Raw genomic sequence first — 20,500 nt, forward strand, 5'->3', positions numbered from 1 at the left:
ACCTCATTTTGTCGCTTGCCTTTTACATTCTCTGCTTTACTTTTCACTCAGTGTGCAACTGTACAATGTGCATGCCTCTCCTTCACTTCGCCTAGGCGACGGTGTGTGTCTGATCCGAAAGACTACTCCAAGTCGTTTTGACACGCCTTCCTATCTTTTCATTGTATCGCAGTTTTGTGGTGTTTTGAAATGATGAAAATATTAATGAAACTGATTGATTGATTGAATATAGGCCTACCTGAGTAAGGGGTACGACCTACTTCAATGCTACGAAAAAGTAGAAGGTTGACCTTACTAATGACCTGTACTCAGGGATGTAACCAAGTCACCAGGCTCCGAGTCACAAGTCAATCTCGCTTTTATAGTTTTGAATCGAGTCAAGTCGAGTCATTTCAATTCACCACCGAGTCAAGTCCGAGTCCAAGTCAGCGAGCAGAGGGTCGAGTCCGAGTCATGGAATTATGACTCGAGTCCGAGTCCAAGTCATTGTGTTCACTGCTCATTTTCCAGTTAAAGTCTTGGTAAACCCACTTTTCATAACTCTGTTTGGTAATATCGAATGGTTCGCATTTAAAATATACCAATTTTCTTCACTCCTAGCAGTTTCCGGTCGCATTGTGAAGTACCAGTACCAGCAGACGAAATCCCAATAGTGTGTTGGCTCTGGAATTCAATGAAATGCCGGTCTTGGCCGTATAAGTCTCGAGTCAATGACTTGGTACGAGTCATGCGCAACGACTCGAGTCCAAGTCGAGTCAATACAAAGATTGAATCGAGTCGAGTCATTTCCGTTTGTTGAAAAAATGACTCGGGTCAAGTCGATTCATCAGAAAATCGTGACTCGCGTCTAGTCATCACTCGAGTCAATACAACCCTGCCTGTACTCTTTTAGTAGGGGGTCGATAAAGATATGTTGAGCTTTATTAGGGGGCGAGGAGTCAACTACTCATCTGATGGAAAGATATCTCTGTAGGTGCCTTCGCATTCGAAGTGTGGTCGCATTGGGTTATCGGAAAATGGTACAGAAATCGTGTTCGGCTTTGGCTGTGAGGGCCGTGGGGTGTCATACTGGATATATATATCGTTGGGTTATATATCGTTGGATTGGTTGTTGTGACCCTAACGCAATTCTTTGTGTGTGGAGGTGGGGGCGGCTTTTCGATGTTGTGAATTGATTCAAACTCCCAATGGCGCCAATCGCTTAAGTATTTCCTTAGTTGCAACGAGCATCGAGTCCTATCATTGATCTAGTCCAGCTATGTTGACCACTAGAGGCAGATTGCCATAGTTACTTGGTCAGCTATATAAACACCATGGTCACGTTTTGTAAAATTTTGTAAACAATCTGCGAGGCAGCCAAGGATATTACGTTTACGCAAAGTGCGGAAGAGTAGAAAGACAGATCAAGTATTCTGTCATATCTATGGGCAATTCGTATCGACAATATTGCGACAGAACTTAGGAGCAGAGGGGGCATGCTGCGGAAGGCGAGATCGATATGTTAGGTCGTGGTTCGGTAATCCTGTAGTCTGACTAGTATTCATTTAGAACAAATTTCTTGTATTTCGACTTGAATGCGGACATGCTCGACAACGAGATGGCAAGATGCTGTTCCACAATTTTGGTCCGGCATACTTGATAGAGCAATGGGTTTTCTTGTATTCCGTCCTGATCATACGGTAGTTGTTCTTCGTGGATGCATGTAAAACTACTGTGTGCACTTTGTATCCTATTCTGCTATGCTTCAATCGTAACAGTGCTTGAATAGTGTTAACATTTCGATTAACATTGAGAACGCTGGGACTACCATAGGCAGATCGATATTGTCACGCTGCATTTCAAATATGCTTCCATGAGATTCAGTTTGGCATAATCTTTTCACTTTCTTACAGCTAGTAGTTCTTTCAAATCTCATCATGGGTTGCGCCGCGAGCACTAGTACGTCTACTCAGCAAAAAGCTGTCATCCAACCAACATCCACGAATCAATATCCCGTTGCTCGTTCAGCCACGTTAGAAACATATACACACACCCAAAGTCACAATCGCGCCAATGTCACCGTACATGTAACGGTAAGAACTAGCATTTTAATACATGTTCTATAATAATTAGTGAAATCTCCTGCTTTGCTACTTTGACAAAAAGATGAGTCCTGCACACTCTTGTTTACATTTTGACACTTTTTGATGTTCTATATACCAGTGATTTCCAACTGTGGCTGTCATTGACTATTGATAATCCCACACATAATATAATGGATAGTTGTTATTGTTTTTGTTGTTGATTGTTTTTCTTAAGTCGTCAATTTCTGTATATCAATGCTAAAATAATGTCTAAGCTGGTCAAGATTACATCAGAAATCCAGGAAGAAAATTCATGCAGACTAACGTGAAACGCATGAACAAACCCGTAATAAAACACAATCTCAGATTGTATCGGTGATGGACTTTTATAGATTGATTCTGTGAAGAGCACATGCCCATACAATTTTACTAACATCAAAATTATGGCTAAAAGCCAAGTATAAATCGCAATAACTCCAATATTACTCCGAGTAAATTACCCCCGCAAACTTGGCATATGCATGTGTGAATAGCTATCACATATCAACATACATCTTACTTTGCAGTAATGAAAGCCTATGCATTTGCAGTTTGTTTCATCTAATAGTACACGCCAACCTGTGTCATTGTTGAAATATCTTTGATAAAAACCAATAGAAGTCTATATGCATGCTTCAAAATGTTTGTTATAACTACTTGAGTATTTTCATGCGGCTCTGAGGTTTGATCACCAGAGCAGATTGGGAACCACTGCTCTATACTCAAATTGACATTGTCAATGTGCTGAAGCAATGGGCTTCGTCATCCTAGTAGTTGCAGCATATGTCTGTTTTGTCACCAAAATTCTGGATCTTAAAGCACAAATCAAAACAACAGGTAGCGTTTTCACCACCGATATTATCAACGGATTTATTTACAGAATCTTCCCGATGCTCCAAAGCACAAAACTAGAAAAGACTCCTCAAGTTCGTCGAGCTCCTCGGATTCGGGTTCAAGCTTGGACTTGCAGAAACAAAGATTAGAAATGAAAGAAGTAAATTATAAACTATTTGTTGGAATGAAAAAAATGAGCCTATTGACATAGCCACCCCAATGTGTACATATAACAACCGCAAATGAGAAGACTCGAGTCATACTTTGCAAATACTTTCATCTTATTGACAAATAAGAAGCAGCCTAACTACCGACTAAAACTCTTTATCTGATGACGATGTATATGCGTGTTGATTGATAGCACGAAATGACCCAATGAAATTACTTGGCTAAAGTTCATATTAGTACACACTCAACTCCTTATGAGTCTAGAGCAGTGGTCGGGAACCTTTTTCGTCCGAAGAGCCATGTTGGCCATATATTTTCCATCTTAACTCAAAAAGAGCCATACATGTCAAGCAAATGTTACGTCATGATTGAAAATTAGTGACGTCATGGTAGTACTAATCGGAACTCACTATATGGGATTCGTGTTGAGCGACATATTTTATCTGTAAAAACTCGAAGGCTACTAATCATCCTGTGACAGAGCAATTCATCGTAAATAGCTCAGAATGTATGATAACTGATATTAATCTAATAAACCTATAGCACCGATTCCGAAAATCTAAATGTTGATCGACTTCTCAATTCTTGAAGTATTCGTCGGTAAGATAGATGTTGCACTACACGCCTACATTTTAACAGCAGTAGGCTACTAAAAAGCTACTTAACAATCAAGAACGTGGATAGCTAAGCGTTGTTTGTGATTCCAATTTATAATTGGAATGTCAGCTCCATAGCGGCTCATTTCTCGGCGTAGATCAGGAAGACTAGATTGTCATACAGGCGTATCCATGTCTGCTATTCTCTTTCATCAATCAACGTATTGTGCAATCCAAGATTACGCAACGCGAGATGTCGAGTATATCGAATTTGCAAGAGATATTGGTCGCTGGCGCGACAGCAACTTAAATTTGAGGATTTTGTGAAGGGGTCCGAGCCCTTAATCCTGGATACGCCACTGTCTTGACCTCTCAAATACATGTTTATGCTGCCATGAGAGCAATTATTCTGTCCGTAACGAAAATTTACTAACAAGTCGCTGCATTATCGATAAAATAAAGTACAAAATTGAAAATATGTCTGAGAGCCATATCTTATACCCAAAAGAGCCATAGGTTCCCGACCGCTGGTCTAGAGGTATGATTTTGTTATGTATGCTATCTGTAACACACGTATCATCACAAAGCTGCAATGTTATGATCCTAATGACGTCTACGAAGCTATTCCCAGAATGCAAATCTTGTTATTTACTTCATACTCACCTTTAATGACTTCATTCATTTTTTTAGCGAGCGAGGCTTGCAGAACAAAAGGTTTTTATCAATCTTCATATTTGAGTGGTGTAGCTTCATCTGCATCTGTGCGTTAGCGTAACAAACATACTAATTTGAAATGTGGTCTCATCTTTAATGAGTGATAATTAGTAGCTATCAGCGTTGAGCAACCATTCAAAAAACAGGGTGTGCTCTGAAAAATAGTTGTTAGATGGTATCTGTAGCATTGTGAATGTATAAGATTTCTAGAGATCTGTGTTTATAGCGTTCCTCGTGTCTGTGGATGCTTAGTTACATCAATGTTTCATGTATAAAGTAATGAATGCCGTAAACCTAGTTTTACAGAGTCATTAGAGAGATTTGAGCAATGAATTTATGTTAATTTTATTAGTATGTCTGCCTGTTTACATGGACTGTTTTGTTTCACTATTGTAATTTTTTTAAATGAGATTTTATAGAAGGCCGACTATTGGTTTATCCTGTGTCTATGTGGTTGCTTCATCATCAGCGTACATATAAACTATTATAATATTTAGTTATAGCATCTGTTGTCATGTCCTTGATTGTTTATTTTACTAATCAGCTAATCCATATTACTATAGGACACTTGATTGTCAAGTATCATTCTATAGGTACTGCATGATGTCTGTTGTAGCCCTCAATATTTTTTGTTTCCTTAGTGGTTTGTTTGGTGTTATGTCAATAGCCTACTTTTAGGAACCAAGATTATTTGGATGTTATATATAATTTGATGTCTTGAAGATTCCGATTTCTTGTTATTTACAATCTGTGTTTCCGAATAATATAGTCTCGATTTTGCAGCAACGTACAGTGATCACAAAGGACGTGCTGCTCCGTTACAACGCGCTATCCATTGTAATAAACAAACTAGAAAGGAAGAACATAGCTCTGAAACTGGAAGAAAAAGTTCGTATAAGCACAGACCTCAAAAAACAGGCTCAGACTCTCAATGAAGAATACCGTCATTTGAGTCAAAAAACGTAAGTGCAAGCAAAGTATTTAATTTGATTTTACTGATTTTTGTCTCTTGCATTTCATCCACATTATATCCGCCCATTTACTATGGTTATTATTCCATTTTGTCACTCACTGCACGGTGAACATGTCCTATTTAAATTCCAAGTAATTTCATAGACATCTTGTGATATTTTGGAATGATTATGATTTATTAACAAACGGATGTCACGAAGACTTCATAGCAGTGCTTATCAACTCAGGGTACCTAAGTCTTTTCAGATAGGACACAGAAAATGCATTTCAATTCAGGTAAAATTACAGTTTTCACGAAGTGCTAATATAATTTCTTCCAATGTAAGAAATGTCCTGATCGAATGCACAGGTAAATACATTCTTCATCATTCGAATCAGTTTTACCCCGCATAGGTCAGCTTGTGACGAAGAAACAATTGCAACCGTCACATTAAACTTTGCCTTTTTAGTGTGTGTTATCAATAATAATAATCATGGGTGGATTAGCTCGTGGGCCTATATGCATCTGGCGTAAGGTTGAGTTTTTCGTCAATTTGTTGGTACTAAATAAAATCATATAACCTTGAAGACGTACGCAGTAAGAAAAAGGATGAGAACCACTGCTCTATAGGAGCCTTGATAGATAGCAAGTGCTTTAACCCACACAATTGCTGGACTCAGTCACTAGGCTGTCTTGGCTGTAGGCAATACTAGTGTCTTAGGCTGATACAATGGTTCCCAACCTTTTTGACCTTGCGGCATCCCACGAAAGGGATTAAATAGTTCTCAGCATGGTGACATTGGCTAAACTTTATGAGGTTCCAGTATTTCGAAGAAAGGTATGAAATAACGCTGAACAAGTTGTAAAGTATGACGCACGTCAGACATGGTATTTATTCAAATTTCCTTGTAAAATTTGGGCACTTATAAGCTATAACTGGAGTCGATATTGTGGCAATAATACCCTTCATCCGGATGTGTAAATACCACTCTACACAGGGCATCAGAACTCCTTCGATGTTGTTTTACATCACTGCAAAACAGGGTGCTGTCAATAGTGTCACGACATTTCATCTCAGTTGAGTTCATTGGCTCTAGGCAAATTTTATGTCCTAAAACGGTGGCTCTTGTAGTGAATTCCTCATCAATAATGAGCCGTATTGTGACTGGGTTTGAAATCAATAAGATCTGCATCGCGTGGTTTCGAGCTAAAGAAAGTGAAGGGATTTTGTTTAGTTATGAAGTACCTTATTATACCGCAGTACGCTTGAGTATATCAAATGGCTCTGCGGATGGGAACCACTGGTCCATCTCATGGATCGTAACTAATATATTGATTTCAAGTTTCAAGTAATGAATCACCACAAGACTGCGATTCACCAAAAAGATAGGAAAGTGTCGAAATGACTTGAAGTAGTCTTTGAGATCAGACACCCAAGAACTGAACAGAACGGAACTGATCTTATTCTTGAACCATCATGTGTCTTTATCACCTCTTTAATTATCTTCTTCTGTGTACGTACACACGGCACTCGTGTCTTTAAAACAATTCTGTTGTGTGAGTAGTTTGGCATTGTTTGATAAAGGAGAATGCTATTGTGAATTGCCTTGTGTCTCACCCACATTGACTTTTGATAATACGTTCTTCCGCCGTTGCACATATTTGTATTCTATTGTTAGGTGGAAATCTATTATTTACTTAAAGAGCTGAATCACGCTTTGCTTTGGAAACTGCAATCACAAGACCATACAGATATTTTTAGCAGGGGGGTTATGTAATCTAAAGTGTTTTTGTCTTCTTAAGCAAATTCTGGTTTGTAATCGCTTGAAATAAACAATTAAAATCATGACTATGTTGATGTTTCAGCTCCAAGGAACTGCAAGATGTTAAGAATTTGCAGAGTCTGGCTGCCGGCACAAATGTCTTCAAATATTTTGAGTCTCAAGTACAGTTTGACTCGGCCATGTCGAAGGAGCAAGAGGTGATTTGAGCAATATTATGGAAGTTTCTTTATGCCGTTTGAGGTTAATGAATCAGACATGCACGAGCTACTGGATTTTTAAAATGTGCAAATAGAACTACAACAAGAGTCGCGAGCCACTTTTCAAATTTTGTCCAGGCCACGGGTCGTAAGAATGCAATGTCAAGACAAAATAGGCCACACAGTTTCAAAACCAAGTTTCTCAAAAATTTTCTTCAGTAAAACGCCGTGCTCTTTAACATGGGCGACAGCCATAGTTACCACAAAATTAGTAATATTTTATTAAAGAAATACAATTACAACAAAAATATCATGAATATTACTTCAGTTCTAATTTGAACTATGAGCAGCGCACAATACCTGACAACGGTTTTCAGCAAATAAAGAATCGATATTGGGGCTAGCGAGACACGGTACTGGCTGAAAGACTATCTCCTCGTAAAGCTTGATCTTTTGCCCGGAATCCGTAAGACGTTTTCTTAGCGTCTCGGTCTTGACAGTGTCTGAGTCATTGCGTGCCACTATGCCTTTGCCCAGTCATATTAGCTGATTTTCCCTCGATAGAATGCTGTTGCTATAGCGGAAACCGGTTCAGCTAGTGAAGAATAGTGATGTCGGGCACAGGACGATATCATATTTTGAAAAACAAAAATATTTTGACTAAAATCAATTTCAGCATTTCAAAATGCCTTTCTCAGTGTTCCTCCAAAATCTCAATTCAGATCTTGGACTGCAAAATATAACCCCGCTGATCGCGTGTTGGCGATCCCTGAACTAAAACTACTCAATTTTCACAACTTGCAACTAGAACTAGAACTAACGACAATTGAATAAAATACAACTAACTAATAAGTGATAATACGAATTACTGAATGACAAATTAGCTAAGAAACATTGGAGATGGAATGGTCATTTCAAATGTACAGGGTTTCGAGTGTGAAATGGGAGGGGCTTCCACCCCTAATATGTATTTCCCGGCTACACCACGGTTAGTGGTGATGACCCTGAGCTCGCAATGCCTGCAAGAACATCAGTAAACGGAACATCGGTATCGTGATTCACACCAAACGACGAAACGTATTTTTTAGTCGTTGGTCTACAACTGAATTATTTTTATGTTGCGCAACGATAACTACTGTACAACTGTAACTACAAGAAAACAGTCGTTCGTTGAACGTCAATGAACTAGACTGCTAGTTTACGCAAGTCTGTAATGAATTATACTCCTAGCTTGCATAGCAAAGTGGTGAATTGGTCCTGACTAGGGTTTGATTATCCGGATAACGGTTAACCGCAGGTGTTTTTATTATCCGATATTCGGATATAAATCTGCCGGTTAACCGGATAAAATAGTATCGTTAATAATGTGTTTTAAACTTTTAGGAAGCTTCAACAAGTTGTATTATCAGTGTTTCGCGCGGCCAATTAGCGAGAAGCCTGTCGGCAATTGGCGGGATACGTCAATGCACTGTGTAAGGCGACGCAATCTCCCGCTGAGAAGATCGCCAAATTAGGTCATTGATTGCCGCGAACTCGGCTATCGTTGCTGGCCTGGAGTCTTCTACAAGCCTATAGTTCCGCTGGCAGAATCACATCTGCGATGGGCTCTGCGGACATTACACCATCACTGGCCTACATAATCGCATCTGCATTGGCTTGGTGCTCACGATATTATCGCTGGCCTGCGCAATCGCATCTGCAATAGGCATGGCACGAACGATATCATCGTTGGCGTAACCATAGTCTCGGGCCTGGCATGCGTTGGCTCCTATCTCTTGGTGGCTTGAAGACAATATGCCGCTGAGATTATTATGATCAGCGATTGTGATTAATGAGGGACATTGCGAAACTGAATGACATCGAATGTTCGCATTCCGGAAACATGTTCGTGCGTGCAAGCGTAATTGATTTCCGCTGATACTAAATTCGAAAAAAATCGAAACCACCTCGTTTAATTCAAACAGCCCTTTATTTTTCGGCTGGCTACGGCCCTGATCATGTGAATTTCTCATGGAGGAATTAGAGCGAGCTATCATGTCGGCCTCAATTCCGGTATCAGCTACTCGTCCTTCCCGTACTGGACACCTAAACAGAAGAATGGGCAAAAAGGAAGCGCTGCTTACTATATTCGGCCTTGCTTAGACTACTATAATTCAGCCCATTTTGTGGAAGCAGAAAAAACATTTAACACGTGTGGACTCTTTGTTACAAAACTCCGGTCCCGGCTACGGTATGACACTATTGATGCGGTGTGCTTTATAAGGAGGGAGCTGCAATTACACTGTGTAATGATTTTGCGATCCATTTTTCATGCAGAACTCGTGGAATCGATTATCTCACTTCAGATTCACTATCCGGTTAACCGGTTACCTAAATTCCAAATATACGGATATATCCGTTATCCGGATAGAGAAAATTATTGATATCCGAACTAACCCTAGTCCTGACGTTATCAACGAAATACAAACTGATAACTCCATTAACCTTGGTCAGCACTGACAGTGATTGAGAATTTCTAGATGTATCCATGATTTCAGGAATATATTCAAGCCAAGACAGAGATGGAAGATAGTTACAAGCGTATTATGGCACTGCAGTCACGGCAATCAGTCGTTGAGTTGGAGATTACTACCTTGAAACGTGATAATCAAGAGTTGCATATGCATTACAAGGAACAGGATGACATTTTAGGTCTGTATCGATATTCATCGTGATTCATTGATATGATTGCCGTGGGATTGTCTGGTAGAAATATTGCAATGTATACTGCGTCAGTTAAGCCCCTTTATTAGGAACGAGTAGCTGGATTTCAGTCATTTGAAATTATAAAAGTGCCAAACTGAACCGTGTGAAAATAGGACTCAAGTCAAGTTAAGCTCTCAGGGGATATTGGTTATATTCTGACTCAACTTACACCATGGCTCAAGTCAATAATGAAAAAGTAGGAATTCTAAGCCCACTTTGCCTAAGAAACTTAAAACTGTAAGTGCAAGCGGAAGCTGTGTTTAATATCATAACCACTTGAGTAACTAGTGCAAACAGGCAAAACCTACTTGTGTAATCTGATAAAGAAGTACTCCGTTTCTGGCAACGTCTGCAAATTCGAAACCTTAAAACCTGATTCAGAAATATTTTCCTCTCGAACTTTTGAAGTCTGAAACATGATCCGGGCATAGTTAGGCAACTAGAAAATTATCAGTTTTTCCAAATTAGGTTAGAAATGAAATTATAGCTATACGGTACTTTTACTCTGATTTAAATTAAACTAGAATTAGAATTATACCTACACAACTGAGTTCGCGAAAACTTGAAAATTAAATCAGTTCATATTATGTCAGAGTCGATTCTCATAAACATAAGAATGGCGAATGTCTGTTCAGCAAGCTTGGCTCGTTTTACACTATACAGTTGTGTAGCATTTTCAGTAAAAGCAGAAATTGAAATTTAGCATTTCACTAATTTAATTAGAATTAGATTGCTTGCATTCCAATCTAATCACCCTAATGAGACAACTAGAATTATCTAGGTTTCCCAGTCTGGATCCAGAGTACCGGTAGATGTAATCTGCTGTTGCAGAAATATGCTATAACTGATGTAGGCTACTATACCATATATGTCCTCCTTTTTTGTAATTCGTCCTGCCTTATAGCTTTGACAGCCAGGCTATTGAAGAGGCACAATAAAAAAACTCCATAAATGACGTGAAATCTGTGATGACCGTATAAAGTGGGTCAGTTGGAAGTCGAGTCAGAAAAGTTACCTTTTCTTTAGTCTACACAACAACATTTCCCATAGAAATTCTAGAATCAGCAGTTTTCTAGTTCGGTAATCTAAATTTTGTGGTTTTTTCCGTGTCCCAAAATATGGTAACCCCGCTGTTAAACCCTTATTGCTTTCAGGTTCCATATTTGGCGGGTCATACGGTAGCGATTTGGAGGACCAACTTGAAAGTGAACTCGACCAGAAACTGGAGAGGAAGCAAAGGGTGGAACTTGTTTATCAGAGATGGAGAAATGCCGATGTGAGAATAATCTTTTGTAATGCTTCCTCAGAATGCTGTCATGAATTCTTTGATATTATTGAATATATGTGTTGACAAATGATTGGCATTTAATATTTGACTTTGGTGTTGATAACACACTAATAACATATATCCGGTGTCAACATTATCAGTATCATTATACCAGCCCGTGAGTTGTTTCCACCAATCCTTCCTCTCATTCTTGGCCATATTTTACTGAACAAGTTGACTACTGTTTTATGATATGTAACTTGAAATTTGCAGCTACTGGTGAAACAAGCGTCAAGTCAGTTGAATTATGCATACGATAGATGGCAGAGCATACAACGAATCTCTTATCATAGTTACCAGTAAGTATGCACTAGATTTGATTATCCAATTCTGATTCCAGTGTATCTTTATGAGTTACCGTAACTAGTATTGAAACCCGTTTTATGAATACATTGACAATCGATGTCCCTTAATGCAGATCCGCGCACCTGGTCATAATTGCATGAGTAAAATAATACTTGCCAACACTTCCTGCATCAGAGCTTAGTACTAGGCGAATTGGTCTGAGTTTTGCCAAATCACAATGCCCATATGTGACTCGACAAAGTATCAAGATTTGGCACTCTAATATTCACTTACTGCTAAGCATATCGATTAATTCGATTGGTGTCAGGTGTCCTATCCAATCATGCTAAGGTCGTTCTGATTCAATTGTTTTGAAATTTTTATGATCTCAAGTTCATACAGCAGTTCACACAAGTCTGACTTTAGAAACAAGTCCGTCTAACGTACCAACTGGGATATTAACAACACCACAGAAGGAAGTTTCACATACCCAATGATATAGTAGATTGATATATAATATAACCAAAATCACGGAAGCACCAACAAGAATATCAATCCAAAATTTAAAAAAGTTAATTCATACTTCTTAGTTAGGTTTATGATTGTAGTTCGTTCATTATATCAATTATATCATTATATCAATGCGGCTTCCATCTTTTGTTTCGCCAGGAATAAAATGCTCTGCCTGCAAGTTGCCGCACAAGCACGGTCCTATTTTACAGCAGCATCGCAAAATCTCTCATCGGCGCACAGGATTCTCAACCATGTCAACTTTCCGTATTGCGACAAGAGTGAGGTAACTATCTGAGTCAGCATCTACTGACCCGAGGTCATCAAATAGTGAGGAGTGACGCCGTAGCAATTTACAATAATTTTAAAACCACATAAAAGATAGTTTTTTAATTACTGAATGCATGAAACGACAAAGCTTTGAAGGCTCAAAAGTAAACGTCTTCATTTGAAATATTAGATCGCGACTCTCAACAAAGCGATTTCGTACATTTTCATCGATGTTCAAACCAGAGAGCGGCATGCACATGCCGGAAACGTCTACAGGACCACGCGAGACAGGTGTTTTGTTCTGTCGCAATGGATACAACAGGTGGGTGTTCAGCTATTACGTGCATTATGTGCATTGATACAATCAGTAAAAAAATCTGTCATGGGTTTGGACTATATATTTTAATTGTATTGTGGCAATTTGGATATATTGTGATGTAACAGATGAAAATATAATCGGACGAGTATTGGATATTATTGATAACTAACCAAAATGTCGTCACTCTTTAGAAATCCTAAAGTTTTTGGTTTAACAAGAGAAACTTTCCCATTCCCCTCTATGCCGGTTTTCCACGTGATAAAAGCAAACTTTTAAATTGCTAAAAGCAGACAAACAAGATTTAATATTTACTTAAAATACGTGATTTACCATGGTAACTTTTGACAGAACATCAAAAACACTACACTTACCGAGTCGCAAATTCAAAGTGAAGTTGATCAGAGTAACTGCCATATAGAATATTAGCAATTGCTGTTAGTGGCCTGGTGTTCAAGCATATTCACACCGCTTAGAACTGCAACCACTGCCCAACTATACCACCAATTATGTCTGCATATATCAAGGTTTTTAAACATTTTCAACAGGTTATGAGCACCTCAGTATTGAAAGATTTAGAAGGGTATCGCAAGGAATGCGGCGAGTTATCGGCAAAACTGAGAGCGGAACGAACTCGACTCATGAGGGAGAAACTTGAGGAAGAAACCGGACAAAAAGTCGCGTTCGATGTGGAACAAGGTATGGCTAGCACTCTCGTGTTACTGAAAATTAAATAGCTGGTAAAATAGAGTACCTGTGTGATTTGGTTCGAACCGAGCATGTGGCTTCGATCCGATTATCTCTTAATGGGATTACATATAGGAATGAATGATTTGCAAAGTGCAAATGTGATTCACAGAAATGCCTGCATGTTTTGGATGCTGTGATTCGACCAATGTTTCAGTGTAACAATAGAAAAATGTATCAAAACTTTAATTTTCGTGGATAATATATATTGTTAGTGAAACGGGAGCGTATAATTTCAGTACTCAAACAAATTATTAAATCTAAAAGAACAATTCTCCACTAGTTGCTGATTGTCAGCCAAAAATATGTGGGTTTATTTCACTAGGAATATACCATTGAATTGTCTATTGAAGTTCCTTGCCTCCAAGTGTCTCATCAAAATCTCATCTCTTTTATTAGACTCCGGCGTAGAAACCGATGATGAAGAGGAAGCCCCGACAGCGGAAGCAGAAAAAGTAGAAGTGGATCAGGCACTCGACCAACAGATCAAGGACGCCGAAAAGGAAGCTGCCGAAGGAGAGGTGCGCTATTCAAACATATATCAAATAAAAGCATATATAACACGTTGGAGGAGATAGCGTAGTGGTGAGATTCGACGACACCTACGCTGGCGGCTCGGGTTCAAGCCCCGTCGTAGGAGGTTAATCTCAGCTCCTCTTCCCCTATGTCACTGTTCTAACGACGACAGAAAACGATGTAGAACTAAAAAAAAACAAAATGAAAAGGAAGAGCTGGAGTATATTCTGTGTGTCTTGATCGGATAAAAATATAATCTGAGCGACTATCGACTGGTGCTTCGCATTATTGAATGACATATTCTCTAAAATGCTTCAGTATTGTAACAAGGGCTGGACAAAATCGAGTATCAATCATGATGATGTCATAACAGTATAAACGATTTATAAAATTCAAATATATACCTTGTATACGACCACAAAGAATATAATGCCAGTTCTACATCACATTGAAGATAAATTGGTGTTTTATCATGCCTATATCAATGCACTTTGTGGCAACGCTGTGAGTTGATCAGGACTACACAGAAATGTCATTTCCAGCAGCGTGTGTCTGTGTAGCTTTGTACTGCATGTTTCGTATGTTGCGATACGATAGGTTTCCACAGTGCATAATACTATCTAATCTATAATTTTCGTTGATAAATAGACTCTTAGTGACAAGGGGCACATAATTTTAGTATTTGACTCGAATCATTAGAATTAATACTCAATTCAGATTTGGTTACTCCTTGTGTCCAGCTCAAAATGGCCGATTTCGGAATTTCTACGGATACATATCGGCGTTTTATGTATCAGTCGGACTCTAATTGCAATACAATGCATTGAATATTTTGACTTCCTAGTTAAATTTGCGTAAGTCATACCATAATCTCACTAATTAGATTTAATCTGAATTCGTTCTGCCAAGTAAAGCGTATTGAATTTCTTTAGGGCGAAGCTACAGCTGATGACGTGAGCGCAAAGCCGGTTCCTCTGCCCTTGGACGAGCTAGCCCCGGCACCGAAATCAGACGAATTGTTTGGTAAGTTAGTTTTATCTGTGTGCAGCATGCGTAGAGCGTTTCTAGCATTCAACTTCAGTTGCTGACAAGATACTTGGAAATGATGGAAACTACATTGTACAAATTCATTCAGAGATATAATGCACAGTCTACACCAGGTCTGTAAGGAGTCGAGTCAAGATTTTTTGATGACTCGACTTGACTGGTGTGATTTTTTCAAATGCGTTAAACGAATTGACTCGGGACAATTTCTGCATTGACTCGAACCCTGTCATTTGACTCGAGACTAGGACGACCAAAACAGACATTTCATTGAAACTTCAAAGAATAGTAAAGTCACCACATTATTGGTACTTATTCTATCAGTCCTGATACTTGGAAAAGAGGGCCAGGAACTGTTAGGACTGAGGAAAATTATGATATTATGAATGCCAGCCATTCTATATTACTCAAGTAGAATTGAAAAAGTGTGTTAAAAGCGGATCTAACTCAGAACTGAACAATGAACACAATGATTTGGACTCGAGTCACAGCACTATGACTCAGACTCGACCCTCTACTCTACTCATTGACTCGGACTCGGATTTCACTCGGTATGTAATTGAAAATGACTCGACTTGACTCAAATCAATCTTATATAAGTAAGCTTGACTTGTGACTCGGAACCTTGTGACTTGGTTACAACCCTGGTCTACTCATAATAGCGACAAAGCTGTCACCATCCCAAAATCACGTCACCTCCATTTTCTAGTTTCATGATGTAACACCAAAATGTGTTGCATCATTCTTAGGCGACCTCGAAGTAGTCATGGCCAAGTACGACAAGCAACGGGGAGATTATGAAAGCGAAATGGAAGCCAATCGCGCCCGACAACATGCTGATTTCCAAATGAAACTGCAAGCCAGGCGTTCGAGAAAGAGAAGAATGATGGCCCAGGAGCAAGAGCTTGATGTAAGTCTTTTTGAATCGTAGAAAGTCAAGTTGTTTGATAATTCAAATAAGTGTTCCACTAAGCCATGATGTAGAATTTTGAGGTGCGGCACATACACCGACTCCTGATATACATTCACTCGATTCATACCATGAGTGCATATGTCGTTAGACAACGAAGATGCAGAAATAGCCTTTAAACGCTTTTTAAGTCTTAAACCAACCCTCCATGCTATCCCAATAATGCTGAGTGCCAAACGGGGAAGCCACAAATACCTGTTTTACCGATCAGGTCTTCGATCTGAGCCGGCTGGGGACTTTACCCACGACCTACCAATCTAGAGAAACATGACGCTTCACCATTACACCATCCAGTCTTGTGTATAGTGTCGATGGTCTCAGATGTATTTTCACGTTGAAATGTCCTCATCTAATCCTCTATTTGCAGGAAATGATGAAAAAAGAGCAAGCTGTCAGTGCCATTGAAATACCACAAGAAGGATGATTGAAAATGGAAATCTTTTGTAAATGCTATCTGATGCGGCTGACTCCATAACCACATTCTTGGTTCTATATACAATTATACAGTCTACACACCTAGTGTTCTTTGTGCTTGTATAATTTTTCTTGTCAATTTTATACTTGTATTGATTCAGCTATACAACATCTATGTCTTCCTTGCACTATCACTGTTTTCCCGTAAGTTGTTAAATAACATGGATGGTCACAGTTCACTGAAAATCAGAAATTAAAGTAACACATAACAATTCGGAATAGCTCTAAATTGGCACACATTCCTAATCTGATTATGCGTCATATTCACAAACTTTCTGTTAGTAAACCACTTCAACCTTAATGATTATTTTGTCATTGAACCATGGGTTCGTAGCACTTACTTATCATGTCACGTATAGATGATTTGCTTTTTGTTCTAAATTGAGATTGAATTATCACCCATTCAATATTGCTCATCTCTTATAGACTTTACTTTCTTCTGCCATGTCAACTACAGAATGACAGAGTGACTGATAAGTTTATCCTTATACAGCTTTTTTTATTCTGTATTCGTAATCCTGTATTTACGTATTGGGTATCACACAGAAAAAGTAAAATAATTGATACCTTGTATTATTTGCTTTTTAAAATAAGTAGACTACACCACATGCAACCAGCAAGCACTTACTGATTGATAAATATTATATTCATATGCTTATATCAGCCTAATTGTCATTAGTTATACTATATAGGCACATTTTAATACATGTCACTTGAGATTGTAATGTTACCATTTAGTATTCGTTTCATGTCATGGGTTCATATTGTGCTTTCAAGACCTAGGCTTTCTAAGGATGGAAAATTTGGTGTGACGGTTCCTTCGCATCTGCAGCATCTATAAGCAACTCGATGGAGCAGACGGAAATAAACTCTACCTTCCTTCTCCATTTTGTCACATAACGTAGTTGTGACTCGCAATTTTTAATAGTGTCATGAAGATTATTTGTTTTGCTAATACTTCAATATTGTGTTGGTGTACCATATTTGGTGTTTCTGTTTATGCATTTACTGTATTTGACTATTGTCATGGGTAGGTTGAGTAATAAACATGGTTTTATAGAATGATTCATTGAACCTTGTGGGAATGACCTATTAATGAATGTAACAGGACAGTTTCACAAGACGAGGTTGAGTTTAGACGATTAGTGATTTGAATTGATGCATGCAGTGTCAAATGAATTATACTCTTACTAATCCGACCTGGTGAAGTCACCAAAATGGGAGTGAATGTTAGAGAGAGAGAAGTAATATTTATTTGTTGATCGCGCTAATATAAGAACAAAAAGGAATGAAGCATTTTTCGGTAGTCAAGGTTGATATGTGAGATTGAGGTCCGGTAATCTTTCGGGCTGACTAGTATTCACTCGGTAGAAATTGCATATGTTTCGACTTGAATGTGGGAGAGAGGGAGAATTATTTATTGATTCGTCCAACCGTAAAGAAAATGATATTGACGCATGAAATATGGCCTAATAACAAGAAACTTAACGGTGTAGGACAGGGTGTGATCAATATGACTCAGGGTATGGTCAACTGGTCTTATCACAACATGTATGCAACAGTTACAGGTATTCTTTAAAAATTTAGTTGCAGTTAGTTGGGATTATTGAATTCAGCATAGTGTTAAATAAATAAATAATAATAATATGAAAATTGGGGCGGGACAAATAGACGAGTAAGTATTAGGAGCTGAGGTGTGTGAATAATTCTCTTTTAAATGAGTGATGTGGAAGGTGTCGTATAACTCCAAATAACAGGAACAGCATATGTCAAAGAGTCGGCGAAATATTGTTCCACGCTTCAGCATTGGTTTATTAGCAATTTTTATCAGTTCAATGCACCACATAAATGCGATACAATGATAAGATAGGGAGGTGTCGAAGCGACTTGGAGTAGGCTACTTGTGCGCTTTTGATTCCGAGGTAAAGAAGTCATTGAAATATTCGGGGCAATGACCACAGTGGAACTGATATTTGAACTTGTCGAGTTCTAGTTTCCGCATATCTTCTATGTTTAGGACACCGAATCTCTTCAGCAGCGACTTGTTGGATAGACAACCAGGTCCCTTTGGGCTCTAGCTATGATACGGAGTACGTTATGTTGTAGTTTTTGCAGTGGTTTTACATTATTACTGACAGCCCCCCGGCGGACGATGCCATATTATAACTTCGATTGCATGGAGGGTTTAAAGAGTATCGGAAGAAACCAGGCTGGCATGAGGCGTCTAAGGCAGTGGTTCCCAACGTGGGCGATATCGCCCCCAGGGGGCGATTTGGCGGTCTAGGGGGGCGAAAATAATGAAGGGGGCGATAGGGGACGATGGCGCGTTGAAACGGCAATATTGGAGTCATGACCGTAACTGCCGCACTCAAACCCTTCAATTGTGGGTAGGGCCCCGAACTCGAAGGGGGCCCAAAATTATTTGGTGAATTAACATAAATTATGCAGTAATTTTTAGAAATTCATGCAACTTTTTTTAAAAAATTCGCGCTGGACGCGAATTCATATTTTAATATATCTTTATTTTGGGGTACCCGTCACTCAATAAAAATATGCATGATTTATGGAAGTGGGAGACTTCAGCGTCGACCATTACTGCGACGCGACGCACCAAGACATATGACGTTAGAGGCCATGTAACATGCGACTCCGAGAAATGTGCCGTCAGCAGCGAGAAGACCTTGGCCGAAAATGAATGCCCTTGTGCTGACCGAAAACTTCGATATATATATACTTACAGGGCCGTAACAGCACTTCGTCACGCCCCCCCCAAAACTTTGGTCTTAGGCCCCCCATAGGGTTATAGGCCGAACTTCTGGGGGGCTTTGCCCCCCAGACCCCCCTCCCGCGATACCCTGTTGACCGCTATTTAGCATCTTGTTGGGAGTTTGTTTAGTGAATTACCTTTTGTCGCCTAAGTGCGCGAAGCGCAGGAAATTTCTAGAATTCATGATTGAATCGGTCAGTATGATTAAGAATTGCATATATATTGTGATCAATTTTTATCTTCTCTCTGCTCACGTAATCAGATTTGCCGGTAGAGCTGAGTGAGGTGTGTTTGAAAAGGTAGGACGACTCAATAACAATTAAACATCTTCGGGTGTATACCCATTGGCAGGAACGAAACAGTACCTCGTCAGGCCCCCAAAAACGTGGGTCTTGGGCTCCCATAGGGTGTAAAACGACCCACCCCATCACGTTGTTCGCGTTTGTCACGAAATCATCTGTACTGTATTGTGAGGCAGCGCGAAGCGCGAAAATTTTCGATGATTTATGATAAAATCGGTCAATCAGATCGGCGATTGCATATATATTATGCTATCAATTTATTGTCCTCGCTACTCACGTAATTAGATTCACCGGTCGAGCCGAGTGAAGTGTCTTGAAAACGGGAGGGCCCGTAAATAATAATTAAAAATCTTCGGCGGGCGGACCCGTTGATATGACTTCGTTACATGTTATTTCGTGACTTCCAGTCTGCTATAACAAAAAATATAGAATCGCCCAAACGTGAGCTTCTAAACTAAGAGACGCACACGATTTCAAATTGGTATTTCTTCACTGGCATAAAATTTTTACCAGCGGGATGGTAGCCTATTTGTCTTGTGAGGTTCAGATTGCAAAGACAGCAACATTCGGCGCCAGTCATTTACGCCTATGTACAATTAAGCCTATATGTATTTTGTATATACAACGAAGTCTTCGGTCAGCATAAGGGCATAGACCTTTTCGGCCAAGCTTTTCTCGCTGCCGATCGTTCTGGCACACTTCTTGGAGTCGCATGTTATAATGTTATATGGCACAAAACTTGATTGTATGTCTTGGTAAGTCGTGGCGCGGTAATGGCCCAATACCCAATACCCAATATTAAAGACAAATAACTACTTGAATTCGCGCGCAGCGCGAAAAAAATTGAAAAAATTGCATAAATTTTCAAAAAATACTCTAT

General features: G+C 39.2%; 1 protein-coding gene across 2 annotated transcripts; it reads left to right on the plus strand.

Annotated features, from left to right (window-relative positions):
• The first annotated feature begins 1,379 nt into the window (after positions 1-1,379).
• Positions 1,380-17,616, plus strand: LOC145458619 (uncharacterized). 2 transcript variants are annotated; one of them, XM_080337037.1, is made up of 15 exons: positions 1,382-2,072; positions 2,983-3,096; positions 4,391-4,414; positions 5,198-5,376; positions 7,233-7,347; positions 9,885-10,038; positions 11,247-11,368; positions 11,633-11,718; positions 12,374-12,500; positions 12,675-12,806; positions 13,349-13,499; positions 13,947-14,068; positions 14,996-15,086; positions 15,857-16,017; positions 16,445-17,616. In XM_080337037.1, the coding sequence occupies exons 1-15, from the start codon at positions 1,917-1,919 to the stop codon at positions 16,499-16,501; spliced, it is 1,791 nt and encodes a 596-aa protein (XP_080193163.1). In that variant the 5' UTR covers positions 1,382-1,916; the 3' UTR covers positions 16,502-17,616. The 2 variants fall into 2 exon arrangements, with proteins under 2 accessions (XP_080193164.1, XP_080193163.1); XM_080337038.1 differs by lacking the exon at positions 4,391-4,414 and having other exon boundaries at positions 1,380-2,072.
• Positions 17,617-20,500: the final 2,884 nt, after the last annotated feature.

The sequence above is a fragment of the Botryllus schlosseri genome, chromosome 16 (genome assembly GCF_051294905.1).
Source record: "Botryllus schlosseri isolate E-star chromosome 16, Bs_hap1, whole genome shotgun sequence".
Classification (NCBI taxonomy): Eukaryota; Metazoa; Chordata; class Ascidiacea; order Stolidobranchia; family Styelidae; genus Botryllus; species Botryllus schlosseri.